The following is a 21,772-nucleotide window of genomic DNA, read 5'->3' as shown; positions in this document are numbered from 1 at the left end:
CCCACTATCAAAATGCACAACCTGTCTAGAATTACACTTCCTATCTAGAACACAGCCAAGAACAACATCATAGCTAAAAAAACCAAAGAACCACCAGAATCCACAGAGTCATCCGAGTTCTCAGCTACAAGAGACGTCGGAGGATCTACATCAAAGAGCAGCAGCAGCTGTGGCAAAAGTCGAAGAGGACGGAATGAGGCTCAAAAGATGCTGAATATACTCCTCCTTGGTAGCTAGTTGAGATCTAAGAGAGGCACTCTCAGAGGAAGACGACACAAAGGTGAGAAAGGTTCTGGAAACCTTCTGGCTAAGGGCAGCAGAGGCCTTGCTATACGGAGCAATGAGGAGGATGCCACTGATCGGACTCATGAAATACCACCCTGTTTCTCTCACAGAGACGCTGGATTAGACAAGGGAAAACAAGAGTCCCCTTGTGCTTAGTACCATTTCCTATGGTTTTGCCAAGAATGACATGATAAAGAATATCCCCAAGGGGAATTTTATCATGATTCACCATGGAAATCATGAGTTGACAGGCAGCAAGAGTGGGATTAGAATTGTTCCCAGTGGGGAGAACATTATGACGGATAAAATCCCACAAAAATTTATAAAAAGGTGACAGGTAAGACTTGATAGGCAGACCCTTAGAAGTCAAAGGCATGGATTGATCAGTGTAGGCCATGGATTTAAAAAGATCAATAGAGTAATCAGTAGAAGCAACAGCAAATTTTGCATAATCAAAACCAGGGCACGATCGAAAACCTAAGACCCGATTGATAACAGATGGTCTCAGAGTAATGGGGACTGACCTAACAATAATCTGAAACTTTGACTCCTTAGGGTCAGCAGGAAAATTAGAGTAAAACTCTTGAATTACAGAGGCATTAAACTTACCAGAGAGAGAGTTTAGGGCATGAAGGTGGTAGTGCTCCAATATTTGATTTGCAAACTCCTGAGCCGCCAAATGAACAGCATCAAACTGGTAAGACCTCTCAGGAACAAATTTCCTCTTTGAGACAACCTCATCAAAGAAGTAGGCAGCCTCAGAAGACACAAATGAAGAGGAATCTCCAACAGGAACAGAGGAAGAGGGACGGGTTCTAGGAGCCATAGGAATTGATGGAATGAAATCCACTCTGTCAGTGGATTTTGATTTGGAGCGACGGTGGTAAGTGAGGAGAGGCTTTGAGGAAGACATGGCTAGCAGCGGAAAGAAAACAAATGGAAGAAGGGGTGAAGAGACCAGAATAGAGTGAGAGGGAGAGAAAAGTCTGAAAGAAGCAAACGGAATGGAAGAGAAGGAGGAATTTGTGACTGAACTCGAGACTGACAAGAACAGAGAGAGGAAGAGACAAACGAGACTGACGAAGGAGAGGGAAACTAACCTAAAAAAGGAAAACGCAAACGACGACCTAAAAAAGTACCGTTCAAAACAAAAACAAAAAAACAAAAAATAACCACCAAAACAAAAAATGAAAAAGACGCATTGGTCAGGAGACAAAGCGGATGACTAGTCAACCACAAGAAAGATGACTAGTCAACTCAGGCAAAATTGGCACAGGCAGAACTGGATGACTAGTCAACCACAAATATGATGACTAATCAACTAAGGCAATAGCAGAACGAGCATCAAATGCAAAACACCCAGATGACTAGGCAACCATAAGCATAGATGACTAGTCAACTAAAACAACATTATGACAAACACCAAATAATATTGACCCTGTGAAAGACATGATTTTGGTTTCTAAAAACACAAGCATGAACTAGCACATATATCAAGTGATCAAAGTTGCATTAGCACAATAGCCTAGACCAAGTCTTCAACACATGAAAGAAAGTGAATGAAAAGGAAGAAAAGATTAAAACCATATGTAGTGTACATAGACAATCAACTCTGAGAGATAGACAATGAGATGTAATTCATGCTCAGAGACAAGGCATATTTAGGAAAGAAGGAGGTTTAGAGCCAAGGGACACAAGAGATGATATCTTATCTCTCTTGGAGAAACACGTATACAATGCATTCTTAAGACATGATCATAGTATGGGCTCACAGCAAAATATCATCACTCTCTATTGACAAAATATTTGATGATTTATTTTGTATTACTTGCACATCCCGAACATAAGTGCTTTGAATGGCCCAATTTTACGGCTCTTTGCTCTAGATTCTTCAATCAAACCACCTTATACCTTCCTAGAGCCGTGAGTACATTGGTCACACTTCCCCCTTTTTTTGTTTAAATTTTAAATAGATTGGCTAAGAGAGTGAGACCAGCTAAGAGATAATAACATGAACAGTCCAAAATGAAGCAGAGAAACATGGCTCACCAAGAGGACAAGATAACATGATTTAAGTCTCATCTAATAGCATCTTAAACAAGAAAAAGGATTATGCACAAGTCAGACAAATCACAAAAGCATTCAACATTCACACCATCAGAAATGAGAGATATGAACAGTGACATTTCAACATCAAAACATAACAAAATTTTTTTGACTTGACTAGGCAACTACAAGCAAGATGACTAGTCAATTGTTTTGGAATGTGCTGAAGACAAGGAACAGACCAGCTAATCAATCAATTGAGCAAAAGCCAATGGACTGCCGAAGTGTAACATGTTTCTGTAAAGTCCAAGGCCTTGGTGAGTATATCTGCTAGCTGTTTTTCAGAGGGAACAAATTTCAAAGATAAAATTTTGTCTTCCACAAGATCTCTAAAATTCACATGTCGAAGCCATTGATGCCACAAAACACTTGTTTCATTTACATCCTTGTTGCAAACTACTTCTTTTGCATCATTGACACCATCAATGCAATAGCAATTGTCCCTAGACCTTGCAACGCTCATAATCTCATTGCCACCTTTTCCAATGATTTTGCAGCCATGCTTGGAGAATCTAACTTCTACTATTCCATCATCACACAGCTGACTCACATTAATGAGATTGGATGTGAGACCCTCAACAAATCTAACATTCTTAAGCTCGGGTAAACTAGGGATACAAACAGTACCTTTTCCAACAACTTGAGACCTATGACCTCCACCAAAAGTCACAGTGCCTCCATCAAAGAGGCTGAGAGATGAGAAAACATTCTTATCCCCAGAGATATGTTTGGAATAGCCACTATCAAAATACCAAGAGTTGGTGTTTGAAGCAGCAAAAGCATTTAGTACAACAAGAGATTTGGTATGACCTCTTGCAATCCAAGTAGACTTAGGCACAATGGGAGAACTCATTTTGAGGGACACAAGTTTGGCAATCTTTGTTACTTTATTCAGCAAATGATCAACTTGATCTTGCAAAGATCTGGGATTCCTTTTAGATTTTGAAGACAATTTTCTGGTCTTATCTTTGCTATACATATGACTGGTCGAGACCAGTCAACCCACACCTGCTTGGAACAAACTTAGGTTTCATAACTCTGAACATCAAGAGGTACCAGTTTCTGAACAAACTTAGTGGTAAAACTAGACGAACTAGAACCAAAGTGATTTAATCCAAGACCACCTTTATCCCCATGAAGTTTTCATGCACCAATGGTCATAGATATAATCTTCCTATTTGTTCATTCAATTCACCTAGGAGCTGTTTGTTTGAGTTCTGGACCAATGTTACTTTCCTTGAGCACATTAACTTGATTCTCAAGATTACTCCTAATTGACACAAGAGCATCAATTTATTTTTCTAAAGACTCAAATTTGTCACTCAACTCCTTTTTGGTTTCTTTTAAGATGAGAATTTCATGTCGAAGATCTTGGTTATTGGCCTCAAGTTTGAGGCTCTCTTCTTTCAAGGACAAAGTCTCCTTAAACAAACAATCATATTTTCTTCCTAATGGTATGACATCCATCATCATGTTGAGACCCTTCAGCTCACTTTCATGGCCTTGTCCTTTCCTTTGGAATATTTTTTTTGATTGTTTGCACAGTCGGCAACATAGTGTCAATGCCTCCACATGTGAAGCACTTGACAGATTTTCTAAAATCTTTAGTGAAAGGTTTGACATCCTTATTCCTCTCATTAGATTGATCAGTTGATGGTCTAAACTGTTTCTCACTACCAGAGCTGCCCTCTCTAGCAAACTTTCCCTTATCCTTAAGAATTCTCCTAAATTTTTTGACAAACAAGGCCATCTCATCCTCAAAACGAGGATTTTTCACCACCTTCAGAGAAAACATGCACTAAGTGCAACATTTTTTGATTTTTTAGTGTCATTTTCTTCCATATTCAACTCCATCTCATAGGTTTTCAATTTTCCTACAAGCTAAGCTTAATTCCATCCATGATTGCGGTTTTCTTTGCTCTAAACCTAGATGGTAGAACAAAGAATTTTCTGAACAACAAGAAGCTCTTCAATAGGTTGATCTAGACTCATGGCTTCATTTGTGATCATCTCAACTCTCCCATAGAACAGAAATAGACTCCAGACATCCTAAGTTCTTCACAAGCACCATCCGTTTTAGTTTTAGGGTTCTAACTTGGTCATCCTTCATGAACCAGTTTATCCCAAGCTTGTTTAGCATTAGGGATGTGTTGTATATGTGCAAGACAAAGCTTACGATCGTATGCCGTCAAAATAGGGAGGGGAGTTGCAAGATCCAGCAACTCGATCCCTTTCCATAGTGAGCACACCTTCCTAGGATCTCTCTATTTGTGTTAAGAGCTGACGTTCTGATATCAATTGAAATTGGTACTTAGGTGACCACAAACAAGACACAACAACACATCAATCTTCACAGACTTTAAACCTTGACCAAATACACATATGACTAGTCAACTGCTAGTCATGAACAACCACAATCAAGAGAACACACAAAGCATGCCACAAAGTTCTTGCAACCCTATAAGATTACTAGTGACAACCTAGGCACTCAGAAGGACCCGTCAATCTAGGCAAGCAACAACTATGGTGAAAGTGTGTGAAATCATCATTATCATGTAAACATCAAACAGCAAATAAATATGACTAGTCAACCACCAAGAACACAAACCCAGAAAAATTACAGATATGCACAGACTCGGGAAAAACTGGGAGTCATCAACCGACCAGGCACTAAGTAGAAAAAGATTCTTACAAAGGAAACATAACCAAGCTCAAGAAGCACCTAGGTCTATTTAGGAATATGAGCAAGACCTCCTTTGTGCAATCTTCTTCTCCAACTTAGCAAAACTTGAAGCTCAGTTCTTCATGGCAATGGCAGCTCCTTCTCCAGCTCGTTCATCCCATGGCACTAGCTTGCAAGCTCCAACATAGATCGAAACCAATATTTGGATTCAAAGGAGAATGACCAATTTCTTCAAGAAACCATACTCTTGAAGAAATCAGTCTTGAATCTGACCTAGATATAAATGAGAGATGATTTAAATAGCTAGATGCAGATTCGGGTTTCAAAAGCAGTTTTTCAAAAAGAAATCAATTGGAAAAACTCATAGATGAAATAAGATGGTTCTCTCGAGGAAGAAGAAGCGAAAGATGGCAAGCCAAACTTTCCAAAACTTCCACCCAAAAGAGACGACTGCCAAATGACCAAAATCATAGACTTTACAGACCAAAAAATTCCTTAGGTTAGAAACCCACATGGCAGCAGAGAGAGAGAAAGAAGAATAGGACAAAACAGTTTGTTATCCAGCTGAAAATCCTACAGAGCAAGGATGACTAGTCATCTGAGAAACGGATGACTAGTCATCATTTTTATGAAGACTGTTTTATGAAATGATATGCAATGCACAATACCTTTGTCAACTTGCTTGAACCTCCATAGAGCAGAAGTTAGAGAAGAGCACCAAGAAAGGTTTTCCTTAATCTAAACTTGAGCATGATAAATAACAAAACACATCCTATTACAAAGTTGTCAAGGGAAGCCAAAAGAAAATAATAAAAACCATACATTAACAATTATTATATTGTAATGTGTATCTAGGTGATGATGGTAGCGAATTCAGGACCCTAGGTGATGAAAACTCAACTTGTTAGTGTCATTTGCAAAAAAATTACAAACGGAAAACAAAAAGGATCTAAACCACATAGTACTCTCAAGGCAAAGACTAGAATATCCCAACTAGTTGAGCACTGAGCAAAATCATTAAATTCGTATAAACCATATTGCTATCATGTATTATATATAACAAATGGAAGAATCAAACAATTGATATTTATGGTCTTCGTCTTATATAAATAAATAAATAAATAAATATATATATATATATATATATGGTCTGCGTTTATTATCTGTTTATGGCTATCATTCGACACATATGGTCTTATATATATGTATATATATATATATATATATATATTTCATTAGTGTTTGAATCAGTCATATATGTACTCATCTATTACAGAGTTTTATGCATGACCCAAGTTGTTTTCAAAGAAACCAAAAAAAAGCAAACAGAAAGACAGCTTTTAATTGTTATTATAACTTTTAGCAAAAAAACCAAAAGGAAAAAAAAACAAAGAACGATGGACAACTTCTGGTTTTTTCACATACATATTAGTTTTTTAGGCAGTAAGAGAAAGTGCAGAGACAAGCTTTTTAACCACTAGCTGACTTTTTTATGTCATATTTCATTCAAAGCATTGCCATTTATTTATTTTCAAAGCATTGCCATTTATTCATTCAAAGCATAGCCATTTTTTGAGTACTGTTCCTTATCAAATGATTGAAAAGTACATGCTTTGAGGTGCTAGTTTACATTACTAGGGTGACAGTGTGTTCTCGTATACCTTGGCTATGTGTTCTAAGTATTATCATAGAAGGTATTATAATGTTTTGTAGCCTCATAAATTGGTACTATTTTCTTCTTTTTATTGTTTTGCAGTCTCGTATAATGTCACAACTAGGCATGTATAAAGGTAATGACATAAAGGAAGAAGAAATTGATGACGAAGAAATAGGTGAAGAAGAAATGGATGAAGATATGGATGATGAAGAAATAGATGAAGAATTTTATGAAGCCATGTACATATCTGTGATGGCAATTCATGCATTAATGCATGTGCTAAATCAGTTTCTTATTATGATGCGTGGTGAACAAGTTGAACGTCCATTAACCCGATGGCGAATTACTAGCATTGGATATGACTATATACATCAAGCATTTAACGATGATCCTATAATCTTTCGACAAGTATATAGAATGTATCCAGATGTATTCAGGAAGTTATGCACAATTCTTAGAGAAAAAACACTCTTGGAGGATACAAGATTTATTTGTGTTGAAGAAATGCTTGCATCATTCCTACAAATTGTCAGCCAAAATACTCGATATTGTGTCATTCGTAATACATTTGGTCAATCACAAGTCACTACAAGTGAAAATTTTCACAAGATTTTGAAGGCCTTGAATTCAATAGCATCTGCCAGTACTGACTGTGCCAGCTAAAATAAGGGAAAGCACAAGATTTTACCCTTATATCAAGGTATGTGATAATTATCTAATTATAATAATATTGTTATTATAATATGTATTTTTCATAATATGGTTATTGTGGTATATGAGTAATTTTAGGATTGCATTGGAGCTATTGATGGTACACATATTTCGGCAATGGTGAGGGGACGAGATTTAAGCAATTATCGTAATCGTCATGGCAAGATATCACAAAATGTATTAGTTGTTTGTAACTTTGATTTGGAATTCATGTACGTTCTTAGTGGGTGGGAGGGTTCAGCTCATGATTCAAAGATACTAAATGATGCTTTATCAAGGAGGAATGGACTCAAAGTGCCCCAAGGTAAGTATTTATTTTAAATGATAAATATATATATTTTAACTTTTCATACTAATTTTGTATATATAATTAGGTAAATATTTCCTAGTGGATTGTGGATTTCCTAATTGGCGTCAATTTTTAGCTCCATTTCGAGGTGTGCGATATCATCTCCAAGATTTTGCAGGTCATGACAATGACCCTCAAAATGAAAATGAATTGTTCAATATTTGCCATGCGTCATTGAGGAATGTGATCGAGAGGATATTTGACATTTTTAAATCACGGTTCACAATTTTTAAGTTAGCGCCTCCATTTCCATTTAAGACACAAGCAGAGCTTGTGTTAGCATGTGTAGCACTACATAACTTTCTTCGCAAAGAGTGTCGTTCTGATGAATTTCCAATTGAACCAGTAGACGAATCTTCATCTTCAGTATTGCCAGTTAATGAAGAAGATAATTTGGAACCTATTGTTTAAACCCAAGAGCAGCAACGAGAAAATGCTAATGCATGGAGAGCTACCATAGCTTTAGATATGTGGAGAAATGCTACTTATGAGGACATGAAGCTACATCAAATTGGCTATTAAAAGATTGAGAAAACTTTATTGAATTTTACTTTTCTTTGTTAAAATTGTGTTTCTTTGTTATCTTTTTCATTGACTCTTGTAACTTTGAATGTTTGCTTTTATTTATTGTTCCATTCCATTTGATCCCGTTATTGCTGATGCAAGTGCCCACAACTTTAAGCAATTGACTTTCATTGGCTTTTTATTTATGGCTCCATTCCATTGTTTGAACCAAGTGTCCGTAGCCTACTAACCTTATACCTATCATAAAACCTTTGGGAAGGATAAATTCCACCATCATTTGGAAAGCTTTGGTTGTAAAGGTTGTTCCTGAAGAATTCGTGCATCATTGAATTAGACATTGCTCATCATCCAACTAAGTTGGTTCGTTAGCATCTTACAAATAAAAAATCCATGTAGTCCTTTTGAATCTTATAAATTCTTATGATATAAATCTTTAAAATCCAAACATAAAAAATCCTGAGTATAAAAAATCTTTTTAAAAAATCTTATAAGTCATTACATTCTTAAATAGTCTTTTAAAATCCACTGGACTTATTTATCCATAAATAGTCTTTTAAAATCTCAATTGAATACACCGCCCTCAGTATATTTTGATAGATATTTAAGTTGAGTGATAGATTTGGACAAACCTTCTTATCATAAATTATATTGTATTTTATTAAAAACTCAGGAGTTAAGGCTTAAAAGATATATTTGGTATTAGCATGAGGTGTTGGATCAAGAGTATTGTAGCTAGAGATGGTGCCACCATTCTTCCTAGGTGGTGGGACATGCAAAAATTGAAGATAACCTCAAGTTGTTGTTATCCTATATTGTTGCCGCCAAGAGTATTAACCAATGAGGAATTTCTTGTTGCCTACTTTTACTACTATAAATAGGAGTCTACGTTTACAAATGGTTTACTACATCTAGAGAAAGGCATGCATAGTTTGCATGAGAAATGAGAGAGAGTAAGAGAGAAAGAAGGAGAGAAAGTGGTGATGAAACTCTTGAAGCTTGGTTTGGGTGATAGTACATGAAGATAGATAGATGGGCTATCTTGCCAATTTATTTTAAAGGCTCTCATTATCAAAGTGAGTGGTTTATGTAATGTGTTCTAAAAGTTCTTATTTTGTGATAAAATATGAAAATCATGAATTATCATGAATTTGTTCTATTTACAAATATCTCTCTATTTCAAGTCAAGCATGTCTAATTTGGAGCAATCTTTCACACTATATATTTATATATATATTGATTGGAATATTTGTGAAATATGTATTATTCATGAAACATGAGAACTTCAATGTTGGGGTATACAAGGGATAGATGTACCACACCAGGACATAGGGCAGTAAGGCCAATATGGGTCACGTGGTTGGTTACATGCTATGAAGGATAATCGAGATATGAATGAATGATTTGATATCATCTGGATTGGTGTATCTTTTCATGATATTTTCTAAAGTGTGTAAAATGGTATTGCTTGACTGACATATTACATAATCTACTCACTGAGCGGTGGTTGCTCATCCATCACCCTGTTTAATTTTTTAGATGAATTAGTGGGCAAGAGAAGGACTAAATCGGTTGAGGCTGAATTAGATGAGAGTAATAGAGCTTTATTTATTTATTGTAAAATTGTAAGATTTTGGATCTATTTTTATAAGAGAAGTTTATTTTAAATCCATGTTTCGATTTCTTTTTATAATTTTTTTTTCTTATGCATCGGAGGTAGGATTTCCACCGACCCCTGGGTCCGAGGTGTGACAAATATATGCTCTAATGCTGCTAGCTTTATCATCATATAGTGCCGAAGAATTAAATAAATCGGAGAGTGAAAACACAGTAGGCCCCATAAAACATTCATAGCCTTGCTTCCATAAATCATGCTTAATATCAATGCAGGTTTGATTCACACAACAAAACCAGTTGCGGTAAGTCATTGTAAAGTAAGGGTCATGGTAAAATATTCACATCAACTTCTATCTTCTCACAAAATCTCTGAGAACCGTATAAAACACCAAAAACAAAAGTTTCAATCCTAAATTCCTAATTGAATGAGCACATACAAATCACAAAGCATAACAAACTTCATTCATTCAAGAACAAAACTCACTCCTTTTCTTGACCAAGAAAAAAAGTTCACTCCTTTTCTTGACCAAAAAAAAAAGCTCACTCCTTTTGGAACTCACAACGCAACCAACCTTCATTGGTCTTCACACAATTGACAACACTACCAAAACCCATCAAAAGAAATTATAGTCCAAAAAGAAACTCAACCAAAACCAATCAAAACAACCCAATATAGGCTCAAATCACAGGTCTTATGGTTACTTATGTTTTGGGAAGAAGATGAAGTTTCGGGTCGTTCGCGCGCATTGCCGCTGTCAAGTTTCTTCACTGTTTTGTAGTGTGGACTGTTGGGTTCGAAAATGAAAATAATTTATAATCAACAAAGCAGAAGAAAGGGCCAGCATGGGCCTATTGGGTTGGGTGTTCGATTGTCGGATTTGACCATTTCAGGTTCTTGGATCTGACCATTTTGGCTATCGTGGGAATCGCATTCGTTTCTTCAGATTATGATGGTTAGTTGTTTAGCATTGTACTTTGTATATGTGAATTGGGTATAGCTATTAAAACTAGTGTAGTTGTTTGGAGAAATTGCTCCATCAGTAAAGATTTGGGGTTCGAGTTCTAACATTTGTGTAGTGTGTTTGAATTTAACAAATTATCACTTCCTTCAATAAGAAATATCTTTAAATAAAAAAAAAACTTGGTGTAGCTATTAAAACTAGTCTCTTGAATTGTGCTCACACGCATCTTAATAGACATTTTCATCTTAACAAAAGATTGGAGATCAAATTTTTAATTCTTTTTTGCTTTTAAATTATTTATATTATAATGCACTCTTATTATTTTAAAATGAAGAATTTGTGAATCAAAATTTCTTTTCTTAAATGAAGAAAATTGGATTATTTGAAAATTTAACCATTAAGATATTTTACTTTACATATAAAGACATAAATAGATGTACAAATATTAAATAGTGATTTAAATTATGCACAATATTGTTACATATTATATAGTTTTCCATTGATTCATTTTGGCTATCACTATTTGTTTGATTCATATGGTTAGTGATCACTGTTTTGCTAAGAAGTTATTGTGCACCTAGTTTAGTAACGTAATTTAAATCTCAACGCACCCCAACCACCACTCACATTTCCTTCCCGTCCCACCAACTCTAATCCGCCCTCGTCCTTACTGAAACCCTACCTTGACATGCCTAGCCACTTATGTGACCTCTTCAACAACTCCATCAACTCATGTGTGAGTGAGTGTATTTTGACGATATTGCCTTCGATTTTTTATGCTGAAATTGATGTCGAAGATGACATTAATGTATGAAATAAGAGGATGTGAATGACATTGATTGAATTTAAAGAAGATGGAGTAAGATGATGTGTTAGGACACCATCCCCTTAAGCCTATCCTTTTTGTTCAACCTTACAAGGGCTACTGTTCTGTCTTACACGCTGAGGCTCTAGCTCTTCGTCATGCAGTGCATGTGTATTGGGGTTTCAAAATCACTTCTATTAGGTTTTTAATCTTCATCTGTCACTAATCTAATTGCAGTTTTTGTATTACTATATCATATATTTTATAATATATTACAAGAGATTAATAATTAAGTGGCAGGCCTGGCTGTAGCTCCGCCACTGTGCATGTGTATTGGGGTCGTAGTGTACTCGTTTTCCTTGTTCAAAAAACAAAAACAAGCAAGGGCTACTGATCAAACAAAAGAACGAAGAAAAAAAACAAAAAAAAAAACCTAACAAGGGGGCTGTTAATAACGTTCGATGACTTCGAGAAGTTACGGAATATAAAAGGACACAGTCCAAGGGTGTTATTGTATTTACACTTCCAACAGCCAACCAACTAACTCTCACCCACCAATCCAGACTGAGTGGATCCTACCGGCAATAACGATGTCGCCAAGGGTGTTTACGTCATTTCATCAAAATAAGTCCACAAATTCCAATTTCCTTTCTCTTTTATTTTCAAGAAAAATAAAAATAAAACCAGTAGAGCATCTCATTTCCTTGTTCAACTCTTCTTCTTCTTCGCAGATTCATTTTACCAGAGAAGCCAAAAACAAGGCGAGACCAGCCAAGAACCCGCCATGGGCCTGGAGATGGAATCCATGGCCGCCGCGATCGGTGTCTCGGTCGCGGTGCTCCGTTTCCTCCTCTGCTTCGTCGCCACCATCCCCGTCAGCTTCCTCTGGCGACTCGTGCCGAGCCCACCCGCCAAGCACCTTTACGCCGCCGTTTCGGGCGCTCTCCTCTCCTATCTCTCGTTCGGTTTCTCCTCCAACCTTCATTTCTTAGTCCCAATGTTACTCGGCTATGCTTCCATGGTCTTCGCTCGGAGCCATTGTGGTATAATTACCTTCATCTTGGGCTTTGGATACCTCATCGGCTGGTACGTTTCTTAGAAAACTAATCTTTGATTCGATGTTTAAATTTGAGGAACTGGGTTCTTTGTTTGTGAGTTGGGTAATCGAAATTTAGGAGAAGATTTGGTGGGTAGTGTTATTTTGTGACGCTGGTTTTCTTAAAATATTCTTTTTTTATTAAGTTTAATGCTTGTGATTGTATAAAACGTTATTTTTGAGGTTATGAATGCAACAAAAAACAGTTCATGTTGGTTGATTGGTATTTTTATGGCATGATGTGTAGTGTCATTTTTTATTTCTTTTATTGATGATTGAATTTGATACTGTATGCATGTAACTGTCATGCACTTGAATTAAATCGTTTTTTTCTTTTAATTTCTTGACAATTTAGATTATTTTTTAGCAGTCATTAAAGGGTTTAACGTACTAAGTTTTACAGAGCTTATTTGTCTCATTTTAATGTCACTGAACTCTTTTTGTGAAGCATTTTGCATTTTCTAATTTCAATCACCTTATGCTCTGGGAGAGAGCACAGTTGCACTATTAACAAAATGTGGAGGGCATAGAGATTTTTTTGCTTTCATTGATGCTAACATTGTTCTTTTAATGATTAATGGTCTTCAAGTGATCATACATTATCTGTAATGTGATAGTCTTTATAATTATGTATCTAGAGATGTATTGAAAAATCTTATTTCAGAATTCTTGATCATTCGTAAACATGTGTCTGTAAGTGTAGCCATGTATTTTACATGAGTGGGGATGCATGGAAGGAAGGAGGAATTGATGCCACTGGTAAGCACAATATCAGCCTTTCTAGCCGGCTTATGTTTCCTCCCTAATGTTTTATCTTTACTGGGTTATGATGAGTGTCATTCTCTTATAAGAAAACCATTAGTTGTATGTTTCGTAAATGATGAAATCCATTTCTTTTGTTACTAAAATATTGGGCTTCTAATGAATTGTAAATATGACTGAAACTGAAAATGCATATAGTGGCCTTTTTTTTTTGTAGCCATATTGGAGAAGCTATAACCCTTGTTGTTTATACCAGTCAGCTAATTTTGAATTTTCCCTCTCATATTTAGGAGCCTTAATGGTGTTAACACTGAAGGTCATCTCATGTGCAATAAATTACAATGATGGGTTACTGAAAGAGGAAGGACTGCTTGAGTCTCAGAAGAAAAACCGTTTGATTAAGTTACCTTCATTGATCGAGTACGTCGGTTACTGCCTCTGCTGTGGTAGCCACTTTGCTGGTCCAGTTTATGAGATAAAGGATTATCTTGACTGGACTGAAGGAAAGGGGGTATGCTTATGATGTTCCAGATGTGTGACTTTCCTCTTAGTTTTGTTTTTCCTGAGATTAACACTTCTCACTTGTTATTAAATATTGTTTTCAGATTTGGAGCCACTCAGAGGAAGGACTGTCTCCATCACCATATGGAGCAACTATTCGAGCTCTGCTCCAAGCTGCATTCTGTATGGCATTGTATTTGTATCTGGTACCTCAATTTCCTCTGTCAAGATTTACTGATCCCATATACCAGGAATGGGGATTCTGGAAACGGTTGGGCTATCAGTATATGTCAGGATTTACAGCAAGGTGGAAATATTATTTCATCTGGTCAATTTCAGAGGCTTCTATCATTCTTTCTGGTTTGGGTTTCACTGGCTGGACAGAATCTTCACCGCCAAAGCCGCGATGGGATCGTGCGAAAAATGTTGATATTCTTGGCGTTGAGTTTGCAAAGAGTTCAGTTCAGTTACCACTTGTTTGGAACATACAAGTCAGCACCTGGCTACGTCATTGTGAGCATCTCTCATGCTTCCTAAGTTTTGCTTTGTTGTCGGTAACAGAGATTTTTTATAATTCTCGAAACTACTTTTGAATCTCCAATCTATAAAACCTATTTTGTATTGAGTTGGGTTTTTCTTTTGACTTCCTATATGCAAATTCAGAAAAGAACTTTTCACCACAAAAAAGATTCAGAAAAGAACTATATGAATAATTAGTCCAGGTATTAAATATTTAAAGTTTGAACTACGCATAGCTTTCCTCCAGTTAGAAAATGAGTGATCATTAAACTGGACAATTTGGCCACTGTTTCTTGAGTTTTGCATCTATTGAAATTTATGGCTGAAAGTTGACTACTTTTAGGTCTGTTAAAGACTGTCACTTGTTTTCTTATATCATCAGAAATTATCAGTATTTTATTCACATGAAGCAAGAGATAACTATTTACAATAGATGCTTTATCTGATATATTGTGGTTCTGTAGATGTTTATGAAAGGCTTGTTAAACCTGGCAAGAAGGCTGGTTTCTTCCAGTTGCTGACTACACAGACCGTCAGTGCTGTTTGGCATGTGAGTATGAATTGTCTTAGAATCATCCTCAATGTGTGTATATCTTTTGCTGATTTTGTGCCCCATTTATATTTTCATTGTTAGGTGATTATGCCGCATGTATGATATTAAGAAAATTAATTTTTAGTATGTTTTTTCAAGCAAAATCTTCGACAAGTAGTTCTTCTGCACATGCATACATAGGTTCTCTGCCTCTCTTAAATGGTTTTTGGGCACTCATTCTATCGAATGAACATAGGTGTCTATCTCTTATAAATTTTAGAGATATTTAGTCATATACTCATTCTTACCACTAAAACTATAAATAAACCCTACACTATTTAATTTCCATAAACAAACCCAAAAAATGACAGCTGGCCCTATTGAATTTAATTTTAATTATTAAATTACTTTGATGCCCTATTGAGTGATTTGGGATTTTTTATGAGGTTTTTGAGTTGGGTTTGTTTTAAGAAATCAATAGCAGTTTTGTAATTTAAAGAAGTTAAAAGCCTTTTTGTTATGTTGTAAATGGGCTTTGGTTGTGTTTCTAAAGTCCATTTCATATAGGTTTTTTTATTTTATAATTTGGGCTCCTACATTGGGTATAATAGTGAATCTCCCTAAATTTTTAAAAAAAGATCAAAAGGAAAAGCAATTAACTCCAATTAGATAATTAACCAGTTGACAGTTCTCATAAAGAAAATCATATAATTTCTCAGTTTTGCTTGTATGAGTAGTGTGTGGGTTCTGATACTTCGTAGTGTTCCCTAATAGGGATGTACTTGGTGCTGATTATTTTGGGGCCCCATCCCATCCCTAGCCAAATGGGATTTCCTATGCTTATGAACTATCCAGTGACATAATCTCTGCTTCACCATCCAGTGTCATCAAGCCCAGTTTCAAACTTTAGTGCTTATCACCCATTAAGTTTCCCTTAGATTAATTAGTCAGATTAGTTTTTTTTGTTTCATATCTTTATCTACGGCATTAGTTTGAATTTTGCTTGTTTTAATTTTAAATTTATGTGTCATTCATTCTTCTTTGAACAATGTAGGGACTCTATCCTGGGTACATCATATTCTTTGTTCAGTCAGCATTGATGATTGCTGGTTCAAGAGGTATTGATTTTGCTGCTTTTATTCTCTCTTTTTTTTTACGACTTTATTGTTGAATTATTATTTTGTTAAGATAATTAAATTATATTCTTTTCAACTTCCTTCTGCAAACAGTGATTTACAGATGGCAACAAGCTGTACCTCAAAACATGGATGCTGTTAAGAACATACTGGTGTTCATAAACTTTGCTTACACTCTCTTGGTTCTGAACTACTCCTGCGTTGGTTTCATTGTTAGTCCTCTCTCTCTTTCTCAGTTTCTCTCTCTCGCAAATGCACACATGCACACACGCACTCAAAAACATACCATCCTCTGATGCTTTAAAGTATCTCATGCATCTGTCTTAAACGGTACAGGTATTAAGCCTTCGTGAAACACTTGCCTCATATGGGAGCGTGCATTTCATCGGAACCATTCTTCCGATAGCATTGATACTACTGAGTTACGTAATAAAACCTCCAAGGCCTGCAAGATCAAAGGCTCGGAAGGAAGAGTGAGGTTGTCAGCCGCAACAGCATTTTTAACGCTTTGGAGTGCTTGGAATGAGATAAAAAGAGCACTGCTTTTCCAAGTTTACTTCTCCTTGTTTCCCATTGTAACATCTGTTTTAGTGAAAATATTGAGCCTGATTCACATCTGACTTCAATGGCATTGAGTTATTCGAGTACCATCTATTTCATCTGTTTTGAAGTTCAACCTCAGAAAGCGAAAAAGCATTATTACAAAATTACAAAGAAGAAACAGGGAGGGCATAGCAACAAGAATATGGGGTGATGCTGAATATTAAGCAGCAAAAGAGGGTTGCTACGTTCAGATAATGACTTTCAGGTAAAAAAAGGAAAGGGTTGCAATACCAAGTGAAAAAACCGAAGGCAATTCTAGTAGTTTAGCATTAGCATGCACAATGGAAGACTTTGACGTTAGCTCAAGTTGCGACTGTGAATGGGAAAATATGGGCTAGGATTATACTTGGTCAAGGGTTTAATTTCCTTACATTTTAACAGAAAATAAGCATGCAAAATCAAAATGGTATTTCACTGGCTGCCAGGTATATGTTTAGGGAAAATAAGTTTTTGGATTATATTTTTATTTTTTTATAGCAGCGATATTGGGAGAGGGGAATCGAACCTAAGATCTCAGGTTCATAAATAAATGCTCTTGATTACTTGAGTTAAGCTCCTTCCAAGTTTTTGGATGATTAAAAAAAACATAAAGTTGGTACTTTTGGATTGTTATTTGCAATTGCATTTGGCTGAGAAAGTTAACAACCAATGGTGTCACTTTCAATGCTTATCACCATGTGTGAACTTTTTATGCATATAATATAAGCGAATTGCTTCACAGACACTTGTGCAAAACATTGGTGATTTGAATGGAAGCTGCTTTGATTAAAAAAAAGAAGATAAAAAAAAGAAGAAAAGAATGGAAGCTGGGAAGGCATTGGCCTATATCCACACACCATTGATTTGCTTGTTTTTGACCCAAACGTTTAAACCTTGTGCTTTCACGACCGAATGATGCCTAGAATATTTAAACCTTGGCATTGGCTATAACAAATTTGATAAACTAAAAATGATGTTCTAACCAATGAGCTTTCAAAGACGGCATATGATATGCTGTGCAGAATGACAGATAACAATCTATTCAAAAAGAAGAATATTAAATTTGCTCATAAAAGTTAAAAAAACCAATTATTTCCTTGAATAAAATGACAGCAATATCCCTCAGAAGAACCAACCACTTGGGCAACCAGACCAGACAACAAGTGCCAACTGGCTGGGATTTTCTTCTGCTGAGTTGGACTTGACATGTTCTGCTTTTCAATTCTATGTTGGCCCTTCCATTAATGTGACAAAGACTGCTTTCAGCATGAACTTTTCCACATTAATTTCCTCGGGACCCTTTTGTTTGATGTTGGATTGCGAGTTTACATGAACATGCTTAACGGCAATTCTTGAAGAAAAATAATTATCAAAAAGGGGTTAAAAGGATCCCACTTACTTGTGCATGTAAAATGCTTATTGTCATTGCCACTTTCAGCATAATAAAATTTTACCCTACATTCTCAAAGAGCCAGAGATTTTTCTTTTGTCCTTCTCTTCACGTAATCTGATTTGGATTTTCCTTTTATTTTACTTCCCTTCTTCGTACACATAGATTTATTCTCTTCACTCACTTCACTTTCTTTCTCTGCTGACCATTAGTTCTCTCTCCTTTTTCTTTTCCATTTTCTTTAGTTTCCATGGTTTACTCTATACTGCTTTGAACAGATCTCATTTCTCTCTCTCTCTCTCTCTCTCTCTCTCTCTCTCTCTTCAAAGATTTGATCATGCTTCTGTTCATCTTCTCTCTGTGAATGGCTGTTGTTAGTATTATTTGAAACTCTTTGCTTTCAAATTATAGTTTCTGTCATTGAATTTGGACCAATATAATACTTGGTCCAAGTTGCACCATCTCTTTCCAATTATTTCCTTACTGGGTTTTCTTTGATTCCACCATCTAGCTTTTGTAGGGGCCAAAGGTGCTTTCTTTTCTACTGGGTTACCTCTAATTCAAGGGAAGAACATTGAGGACTCTCAACTTCTCTTGAAGTTTCTTGTTCAACTTGTTTTTCTTTTTCTTAGACTTAGCCTCAGAACAAGATCAAGAAGAGGTGTAGATGGAGCCAATTAAGTCAAAGATGAACAAAATGTTTTCTTCAGCAACTAAGTTCTCTGTGGATGGCAAGGGAGGTCCCAATGTTGAAGACTTGGAAATCAGGCCAGGAGGAATGTTGGTGCAAAAGCGCAATGCAGAGATGAATCCCAGTTCTGTTTCAATCCCCCCAATCAAAGTTAGAGTGAAGTATGGCTCTTCGTACCACGAAATTCGTATAAGTCCTCAAGCAAGCTTTGGTACTAATTGCAATCCTTGAAACTTTTGTATTGGTTTGATTGGAAAGAAACAATTGAGTTTTTATTTTTCCTATTTTAATGAAAGTTGGTTTTTGAATTGCAGGGGAGTTGAAGAAAATGTTGGCAGAACCGACTAAATTGCATCATCTGGATCAGAAGCTGATATTCAAAAACAAAGAGAGAGACTCCAAAGAATATCTTGATGTGGCAAGAGTTAAAGATGGATCAAAAATTGTGTTGGAGGAGGACATTGTGAGTAGAGAAAGGAGGTGCGTGGAGTTGCTCAGAAATGCAAATGCAGAGAAGTCTTCCAAATCCTTAGCAGAGATCAACTTGGAAGTGGACAAGCTTGCTGGCCAGGTAATTGAATTGAATTTTTTAAATAAAAATTTGACAAACTGCATGGTATGCTGTCTCTTGGAGAAATTGAATTGCAGATTTTTATTAATTTCTTTGTTACTTTAATAGGTCACAGCTTTGGAAGCAACAGCTTCTACAGGTGGGAAAGTTGCAGAGACTGATGTGGACAATTTGATTGAACTTCTGATGATGAAGTTAATTAAACTGGATGGTATTGTTGCAGAGGGAGATTTAAAGTTGCAGAGAAGACTGCAGGTATTGTAGAATTATAGTCTCTTTTAAATTTATTTTACTTGCACATTAATCATATTATATACTAAATGTAGGAAACTTTCTGATTGTTGATTGATAAACTTGAAGGTGAAAAGAGTTCAGAATTACATAGGAGTTCTGGATATGTTGAAGTATCAAAGTTCCAAATCTAGCAGCAATGGAGCTAAAATCCAATTGCAGCAACAAGAAAACCCATTTGGCCACATGCCAAGGGACTCAAAGCCAGTTCAGAAACAACGAGCGCCATCGAAGCCAGAAAAATCTGTTCGCACAATTCCGGCACAGCAGCAACCACAGAATCATTCTGAGTCAGTTGTGGTTACAACAAAATGGGAGACTTTTGATTAAAGCATGAAGCTTGTAATCAAAGGGCTACTTAGAAGTAAAAGCCACCCTCCAATTTTTTTTCTTTGACAACAGCGTTGTTAAAACAGATATAAAAATACTTGTTGGTCGTTCTGGTCTGTTTTTCCATTCATTCCTGCTAAAAGGTTTAGGAGGTTTCTATGATGTTACTGTGTATCTCCTTTCTATATAGTTTTTGGGTTGGCTCTCTATGCAAATCTGTATATAACTTGTGGTGGATAAGTAAAAGGTATATGGGGATAAAAGAAGAGATGGTGCTCTGCACGAAAATGGAAGCTGTTAATGGAAGTTGTTATGTGGTTCCATTCGAAGAACTTTATTGTTTTCTTTTTCTATCAAAATGTATGCATTTGGAATTTGGGAGCACAATGCCAATAATAAAACTTCCAGTTCATAGCAATTTTATATCCACATATGATTAATGGAATCTTTCTGTATTGGGACCATTTAGTCATCTTTTCATTTATTTATGACCTGTTGACATTAAAATATGCAGAACATGAAGAAGATCCCTTGTTTCCTGTATGGCTGCACTTCTGCTGCAGAAAATCATAAGGCAGGTTTTGAAAACTAAAGATACCCTTCTCTTCTGATCAATCCTACAGAAAAATAATAGAAAGGCAGGTTTGACTTCTGAGGGTGTGATATGAATTTGATGATAGTGGAAGTTTGATGCCAACGTGTTTTGATAAAGAACTTTAAACAAGATTATCTGCAGATTCAAAAATCTTAATAAAATTCAGTAAAACCATGCAACAACTTCCAAGTCTCAACAACATGTAGAGTACTTAATTCATTGCAGTTATCTTTTTCATTTGTATTAATTAAATTTTAGGTTTTCTCTTTGATTTGGAATTTGGAGAAACCCAGACAAACTTATAGAAAAATTTAGCTAAGAAAACACTTGGCCTGTCGGTCAGGGCCCATGACTTTATAATTAGAACTCAGAAGAACTAGTGAGCACATGGCAATAACCATGATCATAAGTGCACCAGAGAAGTGATAGTGAAAGCCAAAAAGAAGAAAAAGAAAAAGAAAAGTGGTCACCCTATGATTTGTCAAAGTTGGGCATATCTTGAAGGAAAAAAAAGGGACAGAGTATCAAGCATCCAAAAAGATTAATGTAACTTACTATAAGGTAAATGCGCAGAAATTTTTTGTTCACAATGTCCGTTCTTTCTTTCTTTCTTTCTTTTTAAATACAAATTGATTTTGTATTGATATTGTCAATAAGATATAACCTAATATGTCGGCGTACTTTATTATTGACATATTATCAATAATAATATCGAACACTTTATTTATATCACATCGAACAATCCGTCTTTCGAAAGAAGGACTGACCAAAAGAAAAATTGGGTAAATGTGTTTGGTCAGTCCTTTAGACAACAAGTACACACGCCATACTATGACTTAAAGCATGTAAGGGAACTGAAAGAAATTGAAGGGCTCTAGCATGTCGGTTGCAGCTTTTATAGATTAGCTTTGGACCAAAGAAACAAAAAATGGGACCATTAAGTCCTTTTCTATATCATTGTCTTCCTCTTAATGCAATTTGATTTTGTAGTATGACATTTGCCCTGTGCATGATGCCACAGACTTATTAGGTATTAGCTTCCTTAATACTTTATGAATTATACGACTAGAGGGTAGTAG

The 21,772-nt window shown here is 35.9% G+C and overlaps 2 protein-coding genes across 2 annotated transcripts; both read left to right on the top strand.

Annotated features, from left to right (window-relative positions):
• The first annotated feature begins 12,360 nt into the window (after positions 1–12,360).
• On the top strand, positions 12,361–16,893 carry LOC103337401 (lysophospholipid acyltransferase 1). The gene is made up of 8 exons (XM_008240556.2): positions 12,361–12,783; positions 13,497–13,552; positions 13,846–14,066; positions 14,161–14,569; positions 15,040–15,125; positions 16,162–16,225; positions 16,337–16,455; positions 16,580–16,893. Exons 1-8 carry the CDS (start codon positions 12,482–12,484, stop codon positions 16,718–16,720), a joined length of 1,398 nt encoding a protein of 465 aa, XP_008238778.2. The 5' UTR covers positions 12,361–12,481; the 3' UTR covers positions 16,721–16,893.
• Positions 16,894–18,193: 1,300 nt separating this feature from the next.
• Positions 18,194–20,516, top strand: LOC103337402 (BAG family molecular chaperone regulator 1-like). Its single transcript, XM_089041571.1, has 4 exons — positions 18,194–19,117; positions 19,221–19,477; positions 19,586–19,732; positions 19,838–20,516. Exons 1-4 carry the CDS (start codon positions 18,883–18,885, stop codon positions 20,096–20,098), a joined length of 900 nt encoding a protein of 299 aa, XP_088897697.1. The 5' UTR covers positions 18,194–18,882; the 3' UTR covers positions 20,099–20,516.
• The last annotated feature ends 1,256 nt before the right edge of the window (positions 20,517–21,772 follow it).

Source organism: Prunus mume, linkage group LG7, assembly GCF_029339155.1.
Source record: "Prunus mume cultivar Tortuosa linkage group LG7, ASM2933915v1, whole genome shotgun sequence".
NCBI classification, from domain to species: domain Eukaryota; kingdom Viridiplantae; phylum Streptophyta; class Magnoliopsida; order Rosales; family Rosaceae; genus Prunus; species Prunus mume.
This window is presented reverse-complemented; position numbering and strand designations above follow the sequence as displayed.